Source organism: Prionailurus bengalensis, chromosome C2 (assembly GCF_016509475.1).
Source record: "Prionailurus bengalensis isolate Pbe53 chromosome C2, Fcat_Pben_1.1_paternal_pri, whole genome shotgun sequence".
Lineage (NCBI taxonomy): Eukaryota > Metazoa > Chordata > Mammalia > Carnivora > Felidae > Prionailurus > Prionailurus bengalensis.
The window spans coordinates 126,343,323-126,362,220 of NC_057350.1; the positions used below are offsets into that span (position 1 = coordinate 126,343,323).

The 18,898-nt window shown below is 49.4% G+C and overlaps 1 protein-coding gene across 1 annotated transcript; it reads right to left on the reverse strand.

Annotated features, from left to right (window-relative positions):
• Positions 1-2,675: 2,675 nt before the first annotated feature.
• SOX14 (SRY-box transcription factor 14) lies at positions 2,676-4,607 on the reverse strand. The gene has a single exon (XM_043596077.1). It carries the CDS (start codon positions 4,224-4,226, stop codon positions 3,504-3,506), a length of 723 nt encoding a protein of 240 aa, XP_043452012.1. The 5' UTR covers positions 4,227-4,607; the 3' UTR covers positions 2,676-3,503.
• Positions 4,608-18,898: the final 14,291 nt, after the last annotated feature.

Below are 18,898 nucleotides of genomic sequence, written 5' to 3' on the forward strand. Positions count from 1 at the left end.
AGGAGAGCGGAGGAGTCCAGGGAGTCGCCTCCTGCAGGGTCCCCGTCACCCTGTTCGCCGCGGGAGTTCGCGTTCTCCCCACGAGACCAAGAGTCTGTCGAGGGCGACTCTTGACTGCTCTTTGCTGAGCGTAGCGTAGCGCGCTCGCGCTCGGGAGAAGCGGCTCTCCTCGACTCCGGGCGGGCGGGGCGCTCCTCTCCCTACAGGTTTGCTTTAATGATTTTCTTGAAAGAAAGAGACAGTTGTGAGCAAACAGGTTTGACAGGGACTGCTTCCCCCCTCCCCTTCCACAGCCCCCCCAGGGGATTTCTTTTTGTCTGCGCCTGACTTCAAAGTCAGTAATCGGCCCTTGTCAGCGGCGTGACGAGGAGGATTTCGGCTGTTTGTTAGGGCGAGTTGCGGCCGCGCACCTCGGGGGAGGCTCTGCTGCCCCGGGGGGACGCGGGAGGCTAGGCGGAGGCAGGCCCTGCGGGGCCGAGGCTGGGGCCAGACCTCAGCAGGGCAGAGAGCTGGACAGAGCCCGACTAGCAAGGAAGGAGAGGAGGTGGAACAGACAGAAACGGCTAGAGCTAGTCTACGGCTTTAGGTCCCGGGACCTGCGCTGGGCCCCGCGCTCTCTGCTGGTTCGAAACGAGTCTCAGTCACCAAGCCGCAGGCACACGGGCGCCTCCCCGCTACCGCGCACCCCAGTTTCCTGCAGCTGCTTTCGGAGTGTCCAGAGCCAGGCGCAGTCTGGAGCCCTGGTTTCAGTTTTCCAGCTTCCACCGCCGGCCCGCCGCTGCCCGAGGTTTCTCCTCTCTCGGACCCACCTGGTGACCCTTCTCAGCCAAACTCCGCCTGGGAGTCTCTTGGGCACCCTGGTGGGGCCGTGCGCGCCAGAATCCACCTCCGGCCAGGGCACTCTGTGCAACTAGGGCGCTGGTGCGCCGGGCTCTGCGGGGAGACACCCACACCCCTGTAAGCTTCATCTTGGGAGATGTTAAGGGACACTGAGCTATGGGGGAGATCAGAGCGGCTGACAGGACTGTCAGTTGGGGTTATATCAGACAGGGAAACCGCGGTGCCTCCGCCCTGGGCCTCCTGGGCTTCCTAGGGGGCGAAAGGAGGGGCCTTCCCTAAGCGCCGAGAGCCCCCAGACCCCACAGCCACCAGAGGCAAGTCACTTCCTAATTGTCTCGATTTGTAAGAGGGTTTTGTGATGCTAAGTAAGCGTGGCGCAGCCCGCCCGGCCTCCCCCTACTTGTCCCCAGCCCGCTTTTGTTTACCTTCGCCTGATCGCTCATTTATTTATCTATCTATTATTTATAGGCGTCCCCTCCTATTCAGCGCCCGTGTATGTTAATTGTGTTATACCATTTAATTCTAACATCGGTCTCAAAAGAGCTCTTAATGAGAAAAGCATATACAACACGGATCACTTTGCTATTCAGCTCAGCCAGATGGACAACTGCTAACTTTTTTTTTTTTTTATAATGAAAATCCCCCTTTGACAAAGGGGCTCAGATGAATAGGCTCCAAATAACACCTCAAACACTTCTAATTGTTTTGAGGACAATATGCTAATCGGTGGTTTTCGGCTTTGGTGTCTGTTGACGTTTCCCTTGCACTTTCAACCACTGATTCCTTTGGAAAAGACAGAGGCAAGCGCAAAAACCCCTCAACAGCAGCAGAAAGCAGACAAATCGCTAGTCTGCCCCACACCTCCATCCCGCACCACATCAAAGCCAGTGGAAAAAGCACCCGACCTACAGAAAAGCATGCATGAGCATGGCTTTGTGGGTGAGACTGAGGGGAGATAGGCATTGGGGAGCACTCTTCGATTTTGAGAACAAGTTCCGAAGAGTTGGGATGGAAGGCATCAGAAAGTCCCTTCTCCCCATGAAAAGCAGAGCAATCTTCCAGATAATATTCACCCAGTGGGGAAAGGAAAAGGCTCTCTTGCTTTTTTTGTTAAACACTAAGGGCTAAGAGTTATTTAATTTTTATGATTTTTTTTCTATACTCCTTGCCTGAGGCACTCCGTGCCTCCTTTTCTCTTTGCTCCCGCAGGGTCTTAGTAAAAAAGTCTCTGATAGTCCAGAGCAGCGACCTAAGATATGTTTTTCCAGGTTTCTTAAACTTGTCTTTTTAAACTTAGGAACCAGTATCGAGCCCCAAATCCCAAGAGCCAGCAGCAGTGTTCTCAAGCATCTTTTAAAAATACCAATTCCACCGGTCTTCCCCATGCATTGGACTTAAAAACACCCACCGAGGGACTCGGTGCCTGGTGCGCAACTGGTTCCCAGTAGACTGTGCTTTTCTCCATTCTTTTGGAGTTTGGTTTAAAAGAAAAGAAAATGCACCCAGATCTCAGAGGTCTGGGTCAGCCTTTGTCTTAGTTCATTTGCTCCTTGAAGTGGTCTGACCACTTTGTGAAGACGCCTGGAAGGAGTGACATCCGAGGGACGGATACCTTTGTCCAGCCTCTAAAGGCAAAAAGCGGGTCCAGAGGGCGCGATCAGGACAAATCCCAGACTTTGGGCCCCTTTGCACCTGGCCTGCAGGCCACCAGACTGGGCCCACTCAAGGCCAGCCGCCACTGCTAGAGTCTTTCTGTGCACTCTAAACCTCCCAGACCCGACTCCTCCGTCCCTGGGGCAGGGCCTCCTGACTTCGGATTTTATGCACATCAAAGGTTACTTTTTGCAATGACAGATTGTCTTTATTCAAAACGTCTTTGTTCAACAAATGAACAGAGTAAGGAGGTGAAATCCTTCTAGGTACATTTCCAAGACATCGTCAAAACATTTATGACCATTTAGGATGTTTTTATTCTTTTAATTTTTGTTCACTTTCTACTTCCTGACTTCAGAACCCGACATTCTGTCTAAAAGTAAACTTAGGTCTCTAGGAGCACTGCTTTATACAAAGAAAATAATCATGTGGGTCCCTTTGTTTTACCTTTAAAGAAGCAAACACTATCATAGCATGATTTTAAATAGAAATATTTCCCTTTCTGTAGTTTTAAACTTTTAAGCCTTTCCCCCCACACATAAAGAGCAAATGGCACCTAGTTGTGTCTGATGGCAAAACACAGAGACACAGCTAACTCTTCAGGGTGCAAAAGAAAAAAATATATATGCATATTCTAGATATAGTACCAGGATCTGGGAGTTCTGGAGTCCAAAGCCCATCGGAGGAGAGAGAAGGAAACATAAATAAAGCAAAACTGCCTACTTTTTTTTTGTCCAAAGGGGGTACAGTCGGAGATTTGTTTTGGGACGGTTGGGGTAAGGGCAGCTGTGTAGCTGTCATATGTTCGCAAGTTTCTGGCACCTGTCTGCGCCTTGGGTCCGGGAGGACGCCCCTACCATCCCCCTGGAAGAGAGGCAGAGTCTGGGGGTAGGGTAGCGGGCAGCAGCACGGCTGACCCGGAGGCGTCTGAGGCCCGGGCTAGGCGCAGAGGACAGGGTGCAGATCCCGCTTCCAGGCCACCCTCCAGGTCTGGCGGGCTAGGCTGGGGGTTACATGGCCGTGGCATGGGCTGACGAATAAGGGTCTATGCCAGTCTTGGTCATGCCCGGGAAGAGGATGTAGGCGACGGGGGGCTGCAGGGTGGAGGCAGACCAGGCGGTACAGTTACAGGGCACCACGTAGCCCGGGTTGGTGGGGGACGGGTGCGTGTGCGTGTGTTGGCTGGGGCAGCTGAGGCTGCCGAAGGCGCCGTTCTGGTAGCCCAGGGTGGACGCGTAGGGCAGTGCGCCGGTGGCCAAGGTGTGGGGCACTTCACCCATCTTCTGGATGGCGCTTGAGCTAAACTGCGCGGGGTCCAGCAGGGAGTAGGGCGCCGAGGCTGGCGGCAAGAAGGCCCGGGCTTTCTCGGGCGCGCTCAGGAGGCCGTCGGAGGCCCCCACGGGCAGGCCCGCCGCCTTGAGCGGGTCCGTGTCGCCCAGGTAGGGCAAGGGGAAGACATACCTGTCCTTCTTAAGCAGGTTCTTGGGCTTGCGCCGCGGCCGGTACTTGTAGTCAGGGTGTTCCTTCATGTGCTGGGCGCGTAGCCTCTTGGCCTCGTCGATGTACGGCCGCTTCTCTGCCTCGGACAGAAGCTTCCATTCAGCGCCTAGGCGTTTGCTGATCTCTGAGTTGTGCATCTTGGGGTTTTCCTGGGCCATCTTGCGCCGCTGGCCTCGGGACCACACCATGAAGGCGTTCATGGGTCGCTTGATGTGGTCTGAAGGTTTGGACATGGTCCCGGAGGCTAGGCGGGTGGGGGTGGGGAGTGTAGGGGCTCTGCAGGCGAGACTGGGCGCGGTTGTCTGTCTGCCGGTTTGTCCGTCCTGAGCCGGTTATCTGCGCTCCCCTCGCCTCCGCACCGCTGAGGGGAAGCCAGAAAGAAGCGCTAACCCCGCAAAGTTCAGCTGATCATGCCAGTCCCGGCACCCAGGCAGGCCCCGGGGGGCGAGTGAGTTCAGGAAGGGCGGGGGAGGAGAGGGCAGCCGGCCGGGGGGCTGCCGGCACTGGAGGCTGGGGCCCAAGTACCGGAGTCTCTGGGATTAAGTGGCCAGGTAATTTGCTGGCGAGGGCAGGAAGCTCCTCCTTCTCCCCCTCTCCACCTTCGCCTTCTCTGGTTCTCTTCTGTCCTGTGTCTACCGCTGTGGTTCCCTCCCCCCCTCCCGTGGCTTTCCCGGAGCTACCTCGCCTAGCACAGCACCTGGCTGAGAATGCGGGGAGGCTGGTGAACGGGAGCCAAAAGCGGCGAAGTTCAAAGGCGAGGTGGGCCCGGACAGCACGCACTCTGACATAAGCGCGGGGCGGTGACTCCCCAACCTGGGCGCCAATCAGCTGCAGAGAAGGCAAGGGGGCGCACCTGCCAACGCGCCCGGGAGGAAAGAGGGAGCGCGACTAGTGGGGGCGGGGAGAGGTGTGAGGGAAAGACAGGGAGAGGGAGAGAACAGAGCGGCCGGCTCAGGACTGGGGACTCGGATTCCACATTGTTTCTGGTACTGTCAACAAATAAAACTCTTCGCGCTGGTTTCCTTTCCAGGTCGGTCGTGCAAAGCAGAATTAGGGCTTCAAATACAAAGACTTAGGGAGGGGGCTGCAAAGGGAGTGAGCTGAGAGCGCGTGTTGATAAATAGGACAGCCTCGCCAGGAAATGCAAGGACAGCACTTTCCCCGTTGTCAAAGATCCTCGGAAAAGAAAAAGAATATATCAAACTCAGGTTAAAAAGCGAAATAAACTTTTCTAACCATATCCTTGGGGTCCTTTGGCTGCGTTCTCACGGGTGTCCCTCCGCCTCCGCTTACACCCCTGCCCCAGCACGCAGCGCCTGGGCGAAGCGCTGGCTCCTGGGCTGGCACAGCGGTGCGTTCTAACCCTTTGCTGGAAGGCCTCCCGTCTCGCAGTGCAGTTTTAAAATGCTTGCAAGAGCCCGGCGACCCTCTCTTCACTTTTGTGGAGAGGCCGGGAATAGGGTTTCCATCATGATTCCTATGTACGATATCATTATTTAGTGTTTTCAGACCTACAATTTTCCCCCCACATTTGTCCAAACCGGAAGGACAGCCTAGAGGCTGGGCCTGCTCCCGGCGGGGCGTGGGGGCTTTGCCCTTGCCCCTTCTGCAGAGGCCCTAGAATAGAGTCTCAGGTTGTATCCGCACCCAGGGTCGATTTGTCCCTGGGCACCTCTTCCACCCAGCGAGAATTCAAGACTCGTTTCTTGCGTCAGATGAGCATTCTTCGGGTAAAGAGGACGAAATAACCCGCGGAGCCAACCTGCGTGCCTGTTTCCTTTGAATAATTGCCTGCCCAATGTGAAATGCCCTTGGGGGAAATATTTATTAAATGGAAACCATTGTCCCAGGCCCAGCAGGACCTGCGTGTGTTCCAGGCTTATTGGCTTTTGCACCAGCCTCTCTCGGGAGGACCGACCAGAAACAGCGCACAGCTCCGCAGGCTTGGAGGGTTTGGGGGTGGGGGAGGTAAGCAGAAATTGAGTAGGTAGAGAGAGAGAGGGGCTTTCTTTAGCGGGTAGTGCATCAAGTTTGAGGCGAAGGCTTTATGTCTCCTTCCTACAATTAGATCCGTGGTATTTCTCATCCTGAGCGCACTCTTCTGAGAGGTGGGCACTATGCCCCTTTTGCAGATTAGGCAACTGAGGTTGAGAAGGGCTGAGTGATATGCCAAATGACTCCAGTAGGGAGTGGTGATGCTGGGTGTATGGGATTTGAAACCCCCTAATTTGTTTTCCACCCCACATGGGGCCAGGTCTAAGAATGAGATGGTAGAGCGAGCCAAGGTGCACCCCTCCACTAGACTGTGGGAGTCATCGGAATTTGCCATGCCTTTCCGGAATTTGCCCATATCTTTCCGCCTGGGCTTGTTCCCCTTAGGATCTGGTCTGAGACCTGGCTTCCCTGACAATAGACCTCGCGCCAAGTGCGCCACCTCTGCCACCTCCGCCTGGACTTGTGAACAGGTGCACGGTCTTTAAAGTCCTCTGAGCACAGCCCCAGGCCTCCATCCTGCTCTCTAGCCCTGTTTTCTCTGCAAGAAGTTTCACTTAGCTTGGCGTACCAGGAAGTAGAGGCGCTTTTCAGCCCAGTCGCAGGAGGGTTTCCAAGGGTCTCAGGCAGCCCCTACTCAGGTCAGACTAGCCTGTGGACTAAGCGCTGCACGCCGAGCTTGCCAGGGATGGGAGGTCTAAGAGCCAGGCAATTCGCGTCCCACTGGGCGATCTCACCAGTTTGAGGAAAGAATGACAGAAGTGCTCCTATCTGCAGAGAGCTATGGCGTCTGGCCGAGACCTTCCAACTCACTCTGGAACCCTCGGGGGACACCAAACCCACACACAGAGCTAATGGGCTCATGCAAACCAGCCTCTAGGAAACTGCTTCTGGAAGGGGTCCAGGAACAAGGTCGTAGACTCTTTTTTCAGCCTTCAGGCCAACTCATTCCTGTTGCTCCGAGGTCACTCGGGGCAGGCACGCGCCCTCCTTCAGTTCCTCAAATTTCCTCCTCCGCCTCTGGTCTGTGCTACTTTCTAAACATCTCACACTCCGTTCTGGTTCGTAATCCAAAACTGCTGAGCGGATTAGCACAAAGGGCAAGCAACGGTGGGGTGGCAGTTTGTGGGCAGGGAGCCACAGGACTTCCCAGGGTTCGGGAGCCCCAGGCAGCCTGGGTCAGACTGCACTGACCCTGGAGGGAGCCAGTATGCCCCTGTGCGTCTTGGCTTTGAGACTTGAACTCCGTGCTGCTGGGAGGGAACTGAGGGTTGAGGGCCGCGCTTTCCCCGCCCGGCATCCGAACGTCTCCTTAGGCGCACGGCAGAGTCGCTTACAACCCGTACACAGTGCTGGTTGGCTACGGGTTTATTCAAGACTCGTGAATTCTGGGCCCTGCGCAGGAGTTCCCGTGATCCTGGAGCCTTTCACGGTGCTGTCTCCAGCCCATGCCTCTGCCTTCTTCTGCGCCATCCCTCAAAGTGCTGCCTTCCCGCCAGGCCTAGACCACGGGCAGACGTCTTGGAGTGATGGCCCCTGGGGAGAGCCAGGGGCTTTGGTCACCGCTGGAACAGGTCTTAGGAAAAAAGACTCCTAAATACGCCCACTGCTTTACCCGCAGTCTGAAGCTCGGGCCGCCAGGCCACTCCCCAAAGCTGGAGACCTTCCTGGGATGAGGCCTTTCCACTGCGGCGGTTACCTAGAGAATCCGCGCACGTACGTAAAGGTACGTACGCGTACCTTTCCGCAGCGCAGGTACTGAAAACGCGACGCGTGCCGGCCTAAGCCTGGTATCTGCACAGCTGAGCAGCTGGGATGCTGCCAGCGAACCGTCCCTGTTCGTGTGGAAGTGGAGAGGCCTCAGAGGTCACGACCCTATCCACTTTTAGCCCCGCTCCCTCTCGTCCGGCCTCCCCACCCCCCACCCCGCCCCCGGCAAGGTTCTTCTTTGTAGGAACCATTTCCGCTCTCCTTTCTACCAACTCCTTTCCGTACTTCGGGTCTCTTTGAAGGCTTCATCTCCTCTGGGGAGACTTCTTTGATTCCCTTAATGGGCTAAGACACCTTCTATGCTCTCACTCTTACACCTGCTCTATCTCCCGCCCTCTTCCCCAGCCTCGCGTGGAGCCCTGTCGCAGCTCGTGCAGTCCCCCAGACTTCGAACTCCTCGAAGGCAGTGGCGGCGTGTTACTCATCTTTAAATGCCCAGTGTCCGCACAACTCGGAGCGCAAAGGAGACGCTTTATGGTTTCCTTCTGCTCCGACTTAAACTTTTACAACAGGCCTTTCCCCGCCTTGCAGCTGCGGGGAAGATCCCAGGTGCAACCCGGTTGAGCCAAACGCGGAAGTCCCGGGCTCCCAGGCCCGCACCCACCTGCCTGGCCTTCGCGCTCTGCCGCCCTCCAGCCCCCACCTCCTCCTCTCTGGTGGGCAGAAGGTCTCTGCTCCCAGACCGCCTCCGGGACTGAATGACAGCCGAGTGCGGAGAAGAATGCGCTCAAATGGTGACTTGGAGAACGCGGTCATGGGGTGGAGGACAAGAGGGAAGCTGGCCACGCGGCTCGCGCGGGGCCTGTTTGCTAAGAGGCCAGGAGAGTCATTTGCGTCCGGATCCGCGGAGGTGCGGGGCTCTCACAGGACGCCAGCCCGGGCGGCTTACCGCGGCCCCTCCGGGATTCCAGAGAGTAACTGAGCGAAGTTCCAGGTTCCGGTTTCGGGGCCCTCCGTGCCGCCCCCGCTCGCTGCGCGGAGTATGAACGCGAGGACACTCAGGTGTTTACGGGTGCTATAATCCAGCCCACCCGTGAGCGTTGACAACCAAGAAGCCAACACTGAAGATAGTAAATTGATGTTGGGAGATAATGCACCTTGGTTAAATCATAAACTTCAAATTTTTCTTACTACCAAAAATATTGTAATATTTGGCATCCCTGCGTTTTACCTTTCTCCCGGTTTCAGAGACCTATCCCATATCTCTACAGTGCCCGAAAAGACCTGGGGCTCTGGTCCTATTAAGACATTTTCTGCTAACTGCGCTAGGGTCTTCCCTCCAGAAACCAGCCCAGCCCACTCGTCTTGAAGTTTTTTAAAACTCCAAGTGTCCCTCGAAGCCAAGATGGCACAGGAGGGCGCGGCTTCCACCAAGAAACAATGAGAAAGCGAACTTAACCGGGTTCCAGATGCCTGCAGCGCCTGCAACCTCACGTTTGCAACGCCCAGCTGGCAGTGTGCTTGACTGGGCTGAAGGACCCTTCTGTCTCAGCACCATGAGCGCACCAGGTAAGGAGACTTTTTGATACTTCAAACGGCCTTGCCTTAGCTGGGGGTCTGGTCGAAGCAAAGATCACGTGACTCACCGAATTGGGGCAAATTAATAGAGGATTGCCTCACATGCACACCCTTATCCCAGAAAATGGAAGGGTGGGAGCACGGTAAGCGCTTTGAAATCTTATTCATTCATTCATTAAAAGGTTATTTATTGAGCACCTACTGTGCGCTAGGCACTGTGCTGGGATACCGCAGTGAACGAGACCTGCGGAGGTCCTTCTCCCATAGAGCTTAAGCCCAACGAAGGACGGACAAAAAACAAGAAACAAATTCTTGGGCTGATTCCCAGTTCCACCACCAAGTAGTTGCATCACCTCAGGCTAGGCTCTTAACCTGTGTCCTGGCTTCCTCACCTGTAGTGGGCATAATGGATTTTTTACTGGGACTAAATGAGTTAATACAGTGAAAGCCCTTAAACAGCGCTTGGCATGTAGGAACTGTTCAATAAATGGTCAGATGGTATGATTGTATAATTAAATAAATGTTATTTTCTGATAGTGTAAGTGACAAAAAGTGAATCGAGGTGTTGAGATGGGCTGAGGGGAGGAAGTCTCCTTTACACTGGGTGGTCAGGAACCTGAACACAAGAAGGAGCCAGCCTGATAAAAGGGTGATAAAGTAGGGGAAGCAGGAAATACCACCAACTGGAGGAGTGACTAACCAAGGGTACTTGAAGGATGTAAGGACCCTGGGAGAGTATAAGGAAAAGACTGCATGAGGTTGGCAGTGCCTATTATTCAGGGCCTTCTAGGCTCCGTAAGGAGTTTAGGTTTTATCCTAAGTGCACTGGGAAGTCATTGGAATGAGACACACCAAAATTATTTTAATAAGCCTAGAACCACAAACAAAAAATACTGCTTATGAGACACTCTATTTATGGAGGAATCCCGCCTTAAATTATGGGCCAGAAACTTTATAAACGGGCAAAGTTTTATTGGCCCTGGGGTCAGCTCTTGGCAATGCCTTTGAGAATAAGGCTACTCCCACTGAATATTTTGGATTCCTCTTAGCTCTCCTCTCCCCTCAGGAAGCTGAGGGAAAAAACAAGGGATGGTCATAGGTTGTTAAGATTCCAAAACCTTGTCCATTGATATTCAGTAGATATTGACAACCTGATGAGTCCCTGACTTACTCTCCTTCCCCGTGGAGAATGCCAAGCCTCTGAGCTGGCCCTTTCTGGAGACACTGACGCTACATATAGGCATCTTGAATATCTCAGCTTGAGAAATAGAGGATTTGTATGTGAGCAAGTGATGGTTCTTAGAATTAAAAAAAAAATCCCAGTGGTTATAAGAACAGAAAGTACATTTTGTGCTAAAATAAAAGTCAAAAGAATATCAACGTTGTATGCTTCTGCCTTGGGTTTTATTGCATTCAGGTGTTTCACATGCATTAGGGCTCCCCCACCTCCATTCTTCTGATGTAAGAATCCTTGGTCAGCTTTTATCATAAATAATACTCTTTAAGGCTCTGTTTGCCTAATGCAATCGGCCAAGTTATTGGAGCATACATTCTCTTGCCAATTTTATCACAAATTATGTGCTGCAGAGGATAAGACCAAACTCTGGCAACAAGCCCCAATCAAGGATCAGAGTAACAGTTCCTCTTTTTGTACCTACCTCTGCTCACAACCTAAATAGCAGGATATATTGGGGCACTGAGCAGTTGCAAAAGGTGCTACATTAAGCATGTTTATTTTCATGTCCTTGTTTCTTTAAAGCATCATTTTTACATGTTCTGAAGACCAACAATCCTTACTATTTTGATACTGAAGTCACTGAAATATTTGTTGAGTAAGTTGATGGTTAAGTTGATGGGAGTTCAAGACCTAGGTCTTCCAGTTATTGTGAGGCTTTGGACAAACTTCTTGACTTCTCTTGCCCTCTATTTTCTCATCTGAAAAATGGGGATAATAATTTCACCATGGCCGGCTGTCAAACCTGGTATTGCTTATCTATTGGTGTAACGATTACTCCCCAAACCCTAGTGGCTTAAAACAACAAATTATTATCTCCTATGTTTTTTTGAGGGTCAAGAGTCCAGGATCAGCTTAGGTGGATGGTTCTGACTCAGAGTCTCTTAAGGGAGTACAATGTAAAAATTGCTGGGTTTGCAGTCATGTGGAGGCTTGGTGGAATTGGAGGATCTGCTTCCAGGCTCACTCATGGGGCTGTTGGTGGGAGGCCTCAGTTTCTTACCACATGGACCTCTTCCTAGGGACTGTTAATGACATGGCATCTTGATTCTCCCTGTGCAAATGATCTGACAGGGACCAAGACAGAAGCCTGGTACAGTGTGGGAAGAGACTACACAAAGATGCAAATACCAGGAAGTGGGATCACTGGGGGCTGTCCTGGGGGATAACCACTGCAGGCTCCAACTGGATAACTGAATGGGAAGAGCTTTACAGGAATAAAACGCTATAAACCTAAGTGACACGCACTGATTGTGTCTTCCAGACGTGATCCCAGATGACTCTTGGCAGAATTGTGCAGAGGGCCCCCATTTTGTCTTGAATTCTATCACTTCTGTCTTACCAGTACACATTTGGCCTTGCTGGGGTTGGCTCTTGCTCTTTTTCCAGTCTCTTTAACACCATTTTGCTTGTCAGCATTTTCATCCCCAAACTGTGTCTTGTTCACTTCTGTCCTCTTCTTGGAGCTAACATGCTCACTAATTATCAAGGCGCCAATAAGGGCCTCAAAAAGCTGGATTTAAGGGGAGGGCTGCTGGAGGCCCAGGTCAGTGTGGCTGTCATGGGGCGATGTTACCAATACTGTTGTTGAGGGAACCTCTGCAGCACCTCTGAAATGATACCACTTCACTCTCTGTTTGCTCTTTCGTTAGCCCTGATCGTGATCAATAAAGTGTGAAAATATCTGTAAGTAAAAAATGAATTAGCGCTCAGTTGATGAGGAACCAGTACGTTGAAAATTAGAGTATGCTGATCAATTTTTCTTTTTTTGTTATTTAAATTTTATTTTACTGAAATAATATCATCACTTAATTTAAAAAGTCAGAAAAGGGGTGCCTGGGTGGCTCTGTGGGTTGAGCATCGGACTCTTGATTTGGGCTCAGGTCATGAGCCCAGGGTCCCCAGGTTATGCACACTGTGCTCTGTATTGTGGAGTCTGTTTAAGATTCTTTCTCTCCCTCCCCCCGCTCCTCCCCCACTAAATGCTCATTGGCATGTGGGCTCTTTCAATAAATAAGTAAATAAATAAATAAATAAATAGTCAGAAAGTACTAAAAACCGGTAAGTCTCCTGCCTTAGGAAACTCCTGCTCTTCACAATCCCCAAAGAGCCTCTTTCCAAAGACAGTAATTTTCCATTCTTTGAGAACCTCTACACATCTCTGTGTTTCTAAAAAATGTGCAGACTGTTATTTACTGGCCTGATAGGAGAAGGTAGTTCTCTGGCCCCACCCCCATGCCATCTGCTTTCCCTCTACCTTCTCAGGGGAGTTCTGTTACAGCCTTTTTGGTTCAATTAACAGTATTTACATTATTACCATACAAATATTCACAGTTGAGCATTGTAGTGTATTATGACTAGTTTCATGTACTTGCCACAAATTGTCCTAGTCCCCCACTACTTGGTTTGCTTTGTAGCTGTTACTGATTCTCCATAATTGTACCCCAGACCCTCACACGATTGCACACTAAGTCAGCCATGTTGGGAAGTCTGTCATTCTGGTCTCTTGCAGACATCCTTTCTGGAGGTCCTTTCCTTCTAGGTTGACTTTCCTAGCTTCTGTCTCTCACATCTTTCCTGTTCTCATTTACTTTAAGGTTTAGTTGGAGTGTACCTTCCAGTGTTTTCATCAGGTTGAAGAGATGGCATGATAGCAGCATTGCTTAACATGAGTCTGTTTAAGTCCTACTGCTGCAGTCTGAAACAGGTGCTTCTCTGCCTGGTGCCTGTGGTCTCCCTTCACTTTCCCAGTTTTGGAGTTCCAGTTTTTGTGTCCCACCTTAGCCTCTAGGGTTTATCCTTCATGTTTTTGGGTTGCAGGGATGTCCTGTATTCACTTTTGCTCTTCCCCTTGGCACAGAGCCTGACATGGGGCTGTATCTCACGAACCAGGAGATCATGACCTGAGCCAAAATCAAGAGTCTGATGCTTAAACTACTCAGCCACCCAGGCATGCCCTGATGCAAAAACTCCTTATCTGCATTATTTTATTTAATACTCAGTAAGCCTAGGTGGAGAAATCTGTTATTATCCTCATTTTAAAGATGAGGAAACTGAGACCTAAAAATGTCAGACAGGATTTGCCCATAGTCACAGAGCTAGTAAGTGGTGGATCCAAGATTTGAACTCAGGTATTGTTTGACTCAAGAGTCCTCCTTTTGCTATCCTAATCCTCTCAGCACAAGCATGGTATGAGGCAGAAGGGAGACTATGGATCCTTGAGGGCTATATCTTAATAGAAGGCTCCTTGAACAGGGGCCTTGACTGTCTTCCTTCAGGAAAGGATGGGAAGGATTGCATAGACTGAGGGGAGGGAAGGAGGTAGGTCAGGTGGGGAGGTTTGTGCACTGGGGCAGGTGTGGGGATGGGATGCAGGCCTCCATATGAACTGGGTAAAGGTCAAGGGTTAGGTGGACCAATTCATGGTATCACTGGATGTTAGAATGAGGGGCTGGCAATCTATCAGATGGGCAATGAAAATGGTAGGCTTTGGAGGTGACGAGTGAGAGGTTAAAAATGGGACTTCATGAAGTTCAGTATGAGAATGTTATGTAGATGGATGGGAAGACATTGGAAGTTACTCTGTACTTATTTACTGTCTTTATTTATTCTGGGTAAACATTTGCAATGTCTCTGCTAATGCAACATTCACGTCAATAAATTCCCCTAAACTCGTACTTTTATCAGAAAGCAGTGTGTCTAGTCTGCTGATGAGGACTTATTTTGGTTTGTTATTATGGTTTTAACCAAATATATCTTGCAGCAGTTCTTTGCTAAAAATATTTTTAGGTTTGTACTTACTATGCTGTGGAGTGGATTGATTCCCTTATCAACCTAGGTTTAAGAGCTAAATTCAGTAGGATAATTTTAGCAATGATTAGTCTTCAAATAAATCAGGACAGTCCATTTATAATCCTAGGATTATAATTTAAAAGGTAATCTCAATCCTTGTATTCTGTGGTACTTATCACACGCTGAGATTCTTTGTTTATTAATCTCCACAATAGACACAAGATTATGAGAGAAAGAAGCCACCTTGGAATGGCACGGCAAACGTCACTTATGTACATGCACGTCATGGGGACAGGATTGGTACATAGGTCTGTCTAATCCTAGTCTACCATACTGCCTTGCTGAAATACTTGTTTAAAGATGTTGAAACATAGGGCATACTTATTAGATATATGAAGATGGATTTGAGCTAAGTAACTAGGTCAGATATCTTGAAGTTCTTCTGTGGCCCTGATTGGTGTTACTGATCCTGTCCTCATTGTAGACTATCCTATCATTTATTCTCTGATTTGCAACATAAAATCTGTGACAGAAAATGCTCACTGGTTAGCCAACAGTCATTCCCCCTTTTCTTCCTTGTTAATCAGATCTTGATTTTTTTTTTTTTAACCCAGTGCTCAGGGGTTGCTTGATTAAGCCAATAATAGACTCTCTATCTGCTTGCCAGGGATGGGTTTAAAGGTGGGCATGTGACCCAGTGTGGCCAATGAATTGAAGTCTGCTCTGGGGTGGGTTTCTGGGAAAAGTTTTCCTTGATTTTCAAAAGAGTTGCACAGGAGAAAATGGTGCCCAATTTTTCTGTTTTGGGATGATGTTGTAGGCATGGTACCACTTCACACCTGGGACTAGGGCAGCCTCCTTGAGACCATGTAGGGGATGGGTGAAGAGAGAAAGTTAGTAAGATGAGGATGGGAGTGGGAAAAGGGAAGGAATCTGGTTCCTTTAGGGCTTTGTAGAGTTGCTGAATAACCAACTTTGAAACTCAACTTTGAAGCTTCTTGATATGTGAGAGAATTTCTTTTCCTTATTAAGTCCTTTCTGGTTAGTTTCTCTATTGGTGTAGTCAAAGCTCCCTATGTGATAGCAAAGTTTCCCTTGCTTATTTACCATTTCAGGTTTTGTCTAGAATTGGACTTAGCTGACTTTCTATAACCATAGCTAAGCTTTTACATGCAGAAGCTCAAGTTCTTTTGGTATGCACATCTGAACCTTCTTTTTATGGATTCTATTCAACTATACTCTATTTTCATACACTTTAATTTAGTAAAATTGTGATTATTTTTACTGACCAGTTCCTTTGAGTTGGCATTCGCTTGCTGTATAAAATAACCTTTCAGTTTTTCAGTCTAGGAGGACTAGGATGAGCTGGGCTGAATTTCTCCCTGTAATGATCTTGGAACAGTAAATACTGCTCTTCTTCAACAGCTGTTGGGAAATACAGTGTTGGCCCCAATGGGACTCGGGGTCTGGAGTCACACACACATTGTGGATTCTCAGGTCCTATCCTGAGTCCTGTGGTTCTGCTGATCTTGCCAGCCCTCTTATAGCTGCATAGCTGAGAATTTCCTTTATTCATCTATGGTTAAGAATATGGTTTCTTTTTTTTTTAAATAAAAGATCTTAATGTTTATTTATTTTAAGAGAGAGAGAGAGAGAGAGAATGTGGGGGACGGACACAGAGAGAGGGAGACACAGAATCTAAAGCAGGCTCCAGCCTCTGAGCTGTTAGCACAGAGCCCAACACAGGGCTAGGACTTACAAACTGTGAGATCATTACCTGAGCCAAAGTCGATGCCTAACCAACTGAGCCACCCTGGCACCCTGAGAACATACTTTCTTAAGGTGTGCTGCGCTAAAGCTCCATCTCACCTGTGAAGTCTCTGAGCATCTCTCCATGTCCAAACTTGGTTGGTTCTTCCCATATTTTCCACTGCTCTCTTGGCTCATAGGGAACTATTCAATTGGTTTTTTTGAGTACATCTTTGAATAGGGGAGGGGCTTCCCTTCTGGCCATCTGCCACCTGGAGGGGTTGAAATTGTTAGATGGTTGGTTTGGTTTTGTTTTGAGAGAGAGAGAGAGAGAGTGAGCAAGCAGGGGAGGGGGAGAGGGGAAAGGGTGGAGAGAGAGAGAGAGAGAGAGAGAGAGAGAGAGAGAGAGAATCTTAAGCAGTCTCCACACCCAGCATGGAGCCTGACATGGGGCTCAATGTCATGACTGTGAGATCATGGCCTGAGCTGAAATCAAGAGTTCGTTGCTTAACCAACTGAGCCACCCAGGGGCCCCTAGATGGTTGGTTTCACGAAGATGAGCCAGTTGAGGCAGGGAGGACCTGGGAGTGCTCTCAGATTGGTGACACTGAGCAGGATTCAGCTTACTCTCAGTTCCCTGGTCACTGAGGTAGAAAAACCCCACCAATCCCCTCTCCATGTAGGACTAAATTTCCCCTCCTTTCCCATGTGTCTCACTTGTCCCATGCTTCCTCTTCCTCCTCTTTCTCCTGTGGGGTCTAACTTTGTTTCCATTAGCAGAAAAACCTCCTTGGGAAAAAAATCCTCAGTCTTTTGCTTTGAGGTACTTGGTCTTTGTAGTTGCTTTCCTAGGGAGTGGCTCTTACTACTGTGGGAGTGGGTAGGGGAAAGGAAAGACCTGGGGACACCACTGAGAGAGGAGGGTTGAGGGAAGTGTGCTGAAACACAGGGAAGTTGCTAAGGGAAATAACCTTGCCACTCTTACATGACTCTGTCTTTAAAGTAAATTTCAAATGTCTATTTGAGCTTCAGTTTTCTAAACTGTAAAACAGAGATAATACTACTTTCCCCATAGGTTGATGTGAGGATCAAAAATGAAATCTAGGCAACAGACCCAGCATGGAACCAAATAGAAGCAGAACAAAGTGTTATCATTTCTCCATTATTCCTCTTCCTCACTATGGCTCCAAATAGCCTCTTATTCTGAAGTTAAACACATTACATCTGCTCCATTGCATTGTGTACACCTGAGTCACATGACCAACCTGGCTGTCAAGGAGGCTGGGAAAGACAGTCATTGTTTTGAGCAGATATGTGTTGTCCCAAATATTCTATTACTGTGGGAGATGAGATGCTGGGGACAGCCACTGGTCTCTGCTGTTAACATTCTGGTGGCTTTCTCTTTTTTTGTTCCTCTTTCTTTTCCTTGGGCACAGAATTTTAACAAGGAGTTAATAAGAACACCTTCACTAATCAGGAATATATATCCCACCCTCTTGCTGGCAAAACCTACCTTTTACTCTAGAGGATAAAAATGACAAATATACACATTCATAGCCTCCTTTGCATTTGTAGGTAGGCATTTGTAGGTAGGTAGAGGGTGTCTGCTGAGAACTTCAGGAAATGATTTTCTTCACTAAATGAAAAATAAACTGTATTGGACATTGCTTTTGTACCATTTCAAAATCCTCTCAGCCCCTCTGCTGGGGTGACCAGCTCTGTGTAAGTCAGTGCCCATCTTTGCAGTTGATAGGGTCTCATCTGGGCCCAGGCAGTATAGCCCTTACTTCCTGTTTTAGAGCTCCTCTGATGCTGCAGCCCTGGAAATCCATGGAAACTCTGTTCTCTGCCCTCATATAAGCATAACCTGGTGGTGTCAGGGGAACTTAATACCTGTGGGGCAGACCTTGGCCACTAGGAGGTCAGAGGTGATAAAGCCTTTCTCCTTTTGTCTCCTGAATGGACAATTATGAGATGTAGTTCATAAAGCTTCTCAGAAAGTCCCAATAGGTTTGAGTACCAGTTTCTCACGGAGGTGACCACATCAGTAATACATCTGCATTGGCTTTCTTTCCGTTCCTGTTTCACTGTCCTTATCTGTGACTCCTATTCTTTATTAGGGAATCACATATCCTAACCAAATACCTGCACACAAGTCTTTGCCTCAAGCTCTGAATTGAGAAAAGTCTAGACTAAGAGAATTCTTTGAAGAGAGATGCTTTCCCTATCTCCCTCTGTTCCTCCCTTCCCCTTCCCTCTCTTCTCTTTCCTTCCTTATCTTCTAGGGGTTAGGTATATGGAACAACAACAAGCAGGGGAGGGGGAGAGGGGAAAGGGGGGAAAGTCACTTTGTGACTATGAGGAGAAAGCCAAGGGAATCATTGAGTAGCTGGTCCAGAGTGCTCACATTGGTGAGCCACTGAACCAATCCTGGAATGATCTACCTTAGAGAAAAGTATGTGAGAAAAGTAAACTACAATTACTTAAACTATTTCTACTTGAATATTATGGCACTTGCCCTGAAAGAATTTTGGCAGAGTCCGTACAGCCATTCACTTATAGATGAATATATCACACTACCACACATATTTTCACTCTTATTTTTCAAATGCACGTTAGTGAACTACAAATTCGCTTAAAAGAAAGAGGCAGGCACTATTGTTTGCTTGCCTGACATGTATTCTTCCCTTCATAACGGAACCCTGATTTCCTCCCCTCCCCAGGCACCTACCCTGTTTCCATGTAGCCAAAAGCCTGAGAGAAACGAACCTCACTCCCAGCTCTAAGAGTGAGCCTGATCTGTTTCAGTCTAGTCCTATTCTCGGCTCATTATTGGTCCATCAGTGGGCA

Excerpts from the sequence above, each read along its gene's own strand:
- SOX14 (XM_043596077.1), bottom strand. The coding sequence starts at position 4,226 with ATGTCCAAACCTTCAGACCACATCAAGCGACCCATGAACGCCTTCATG.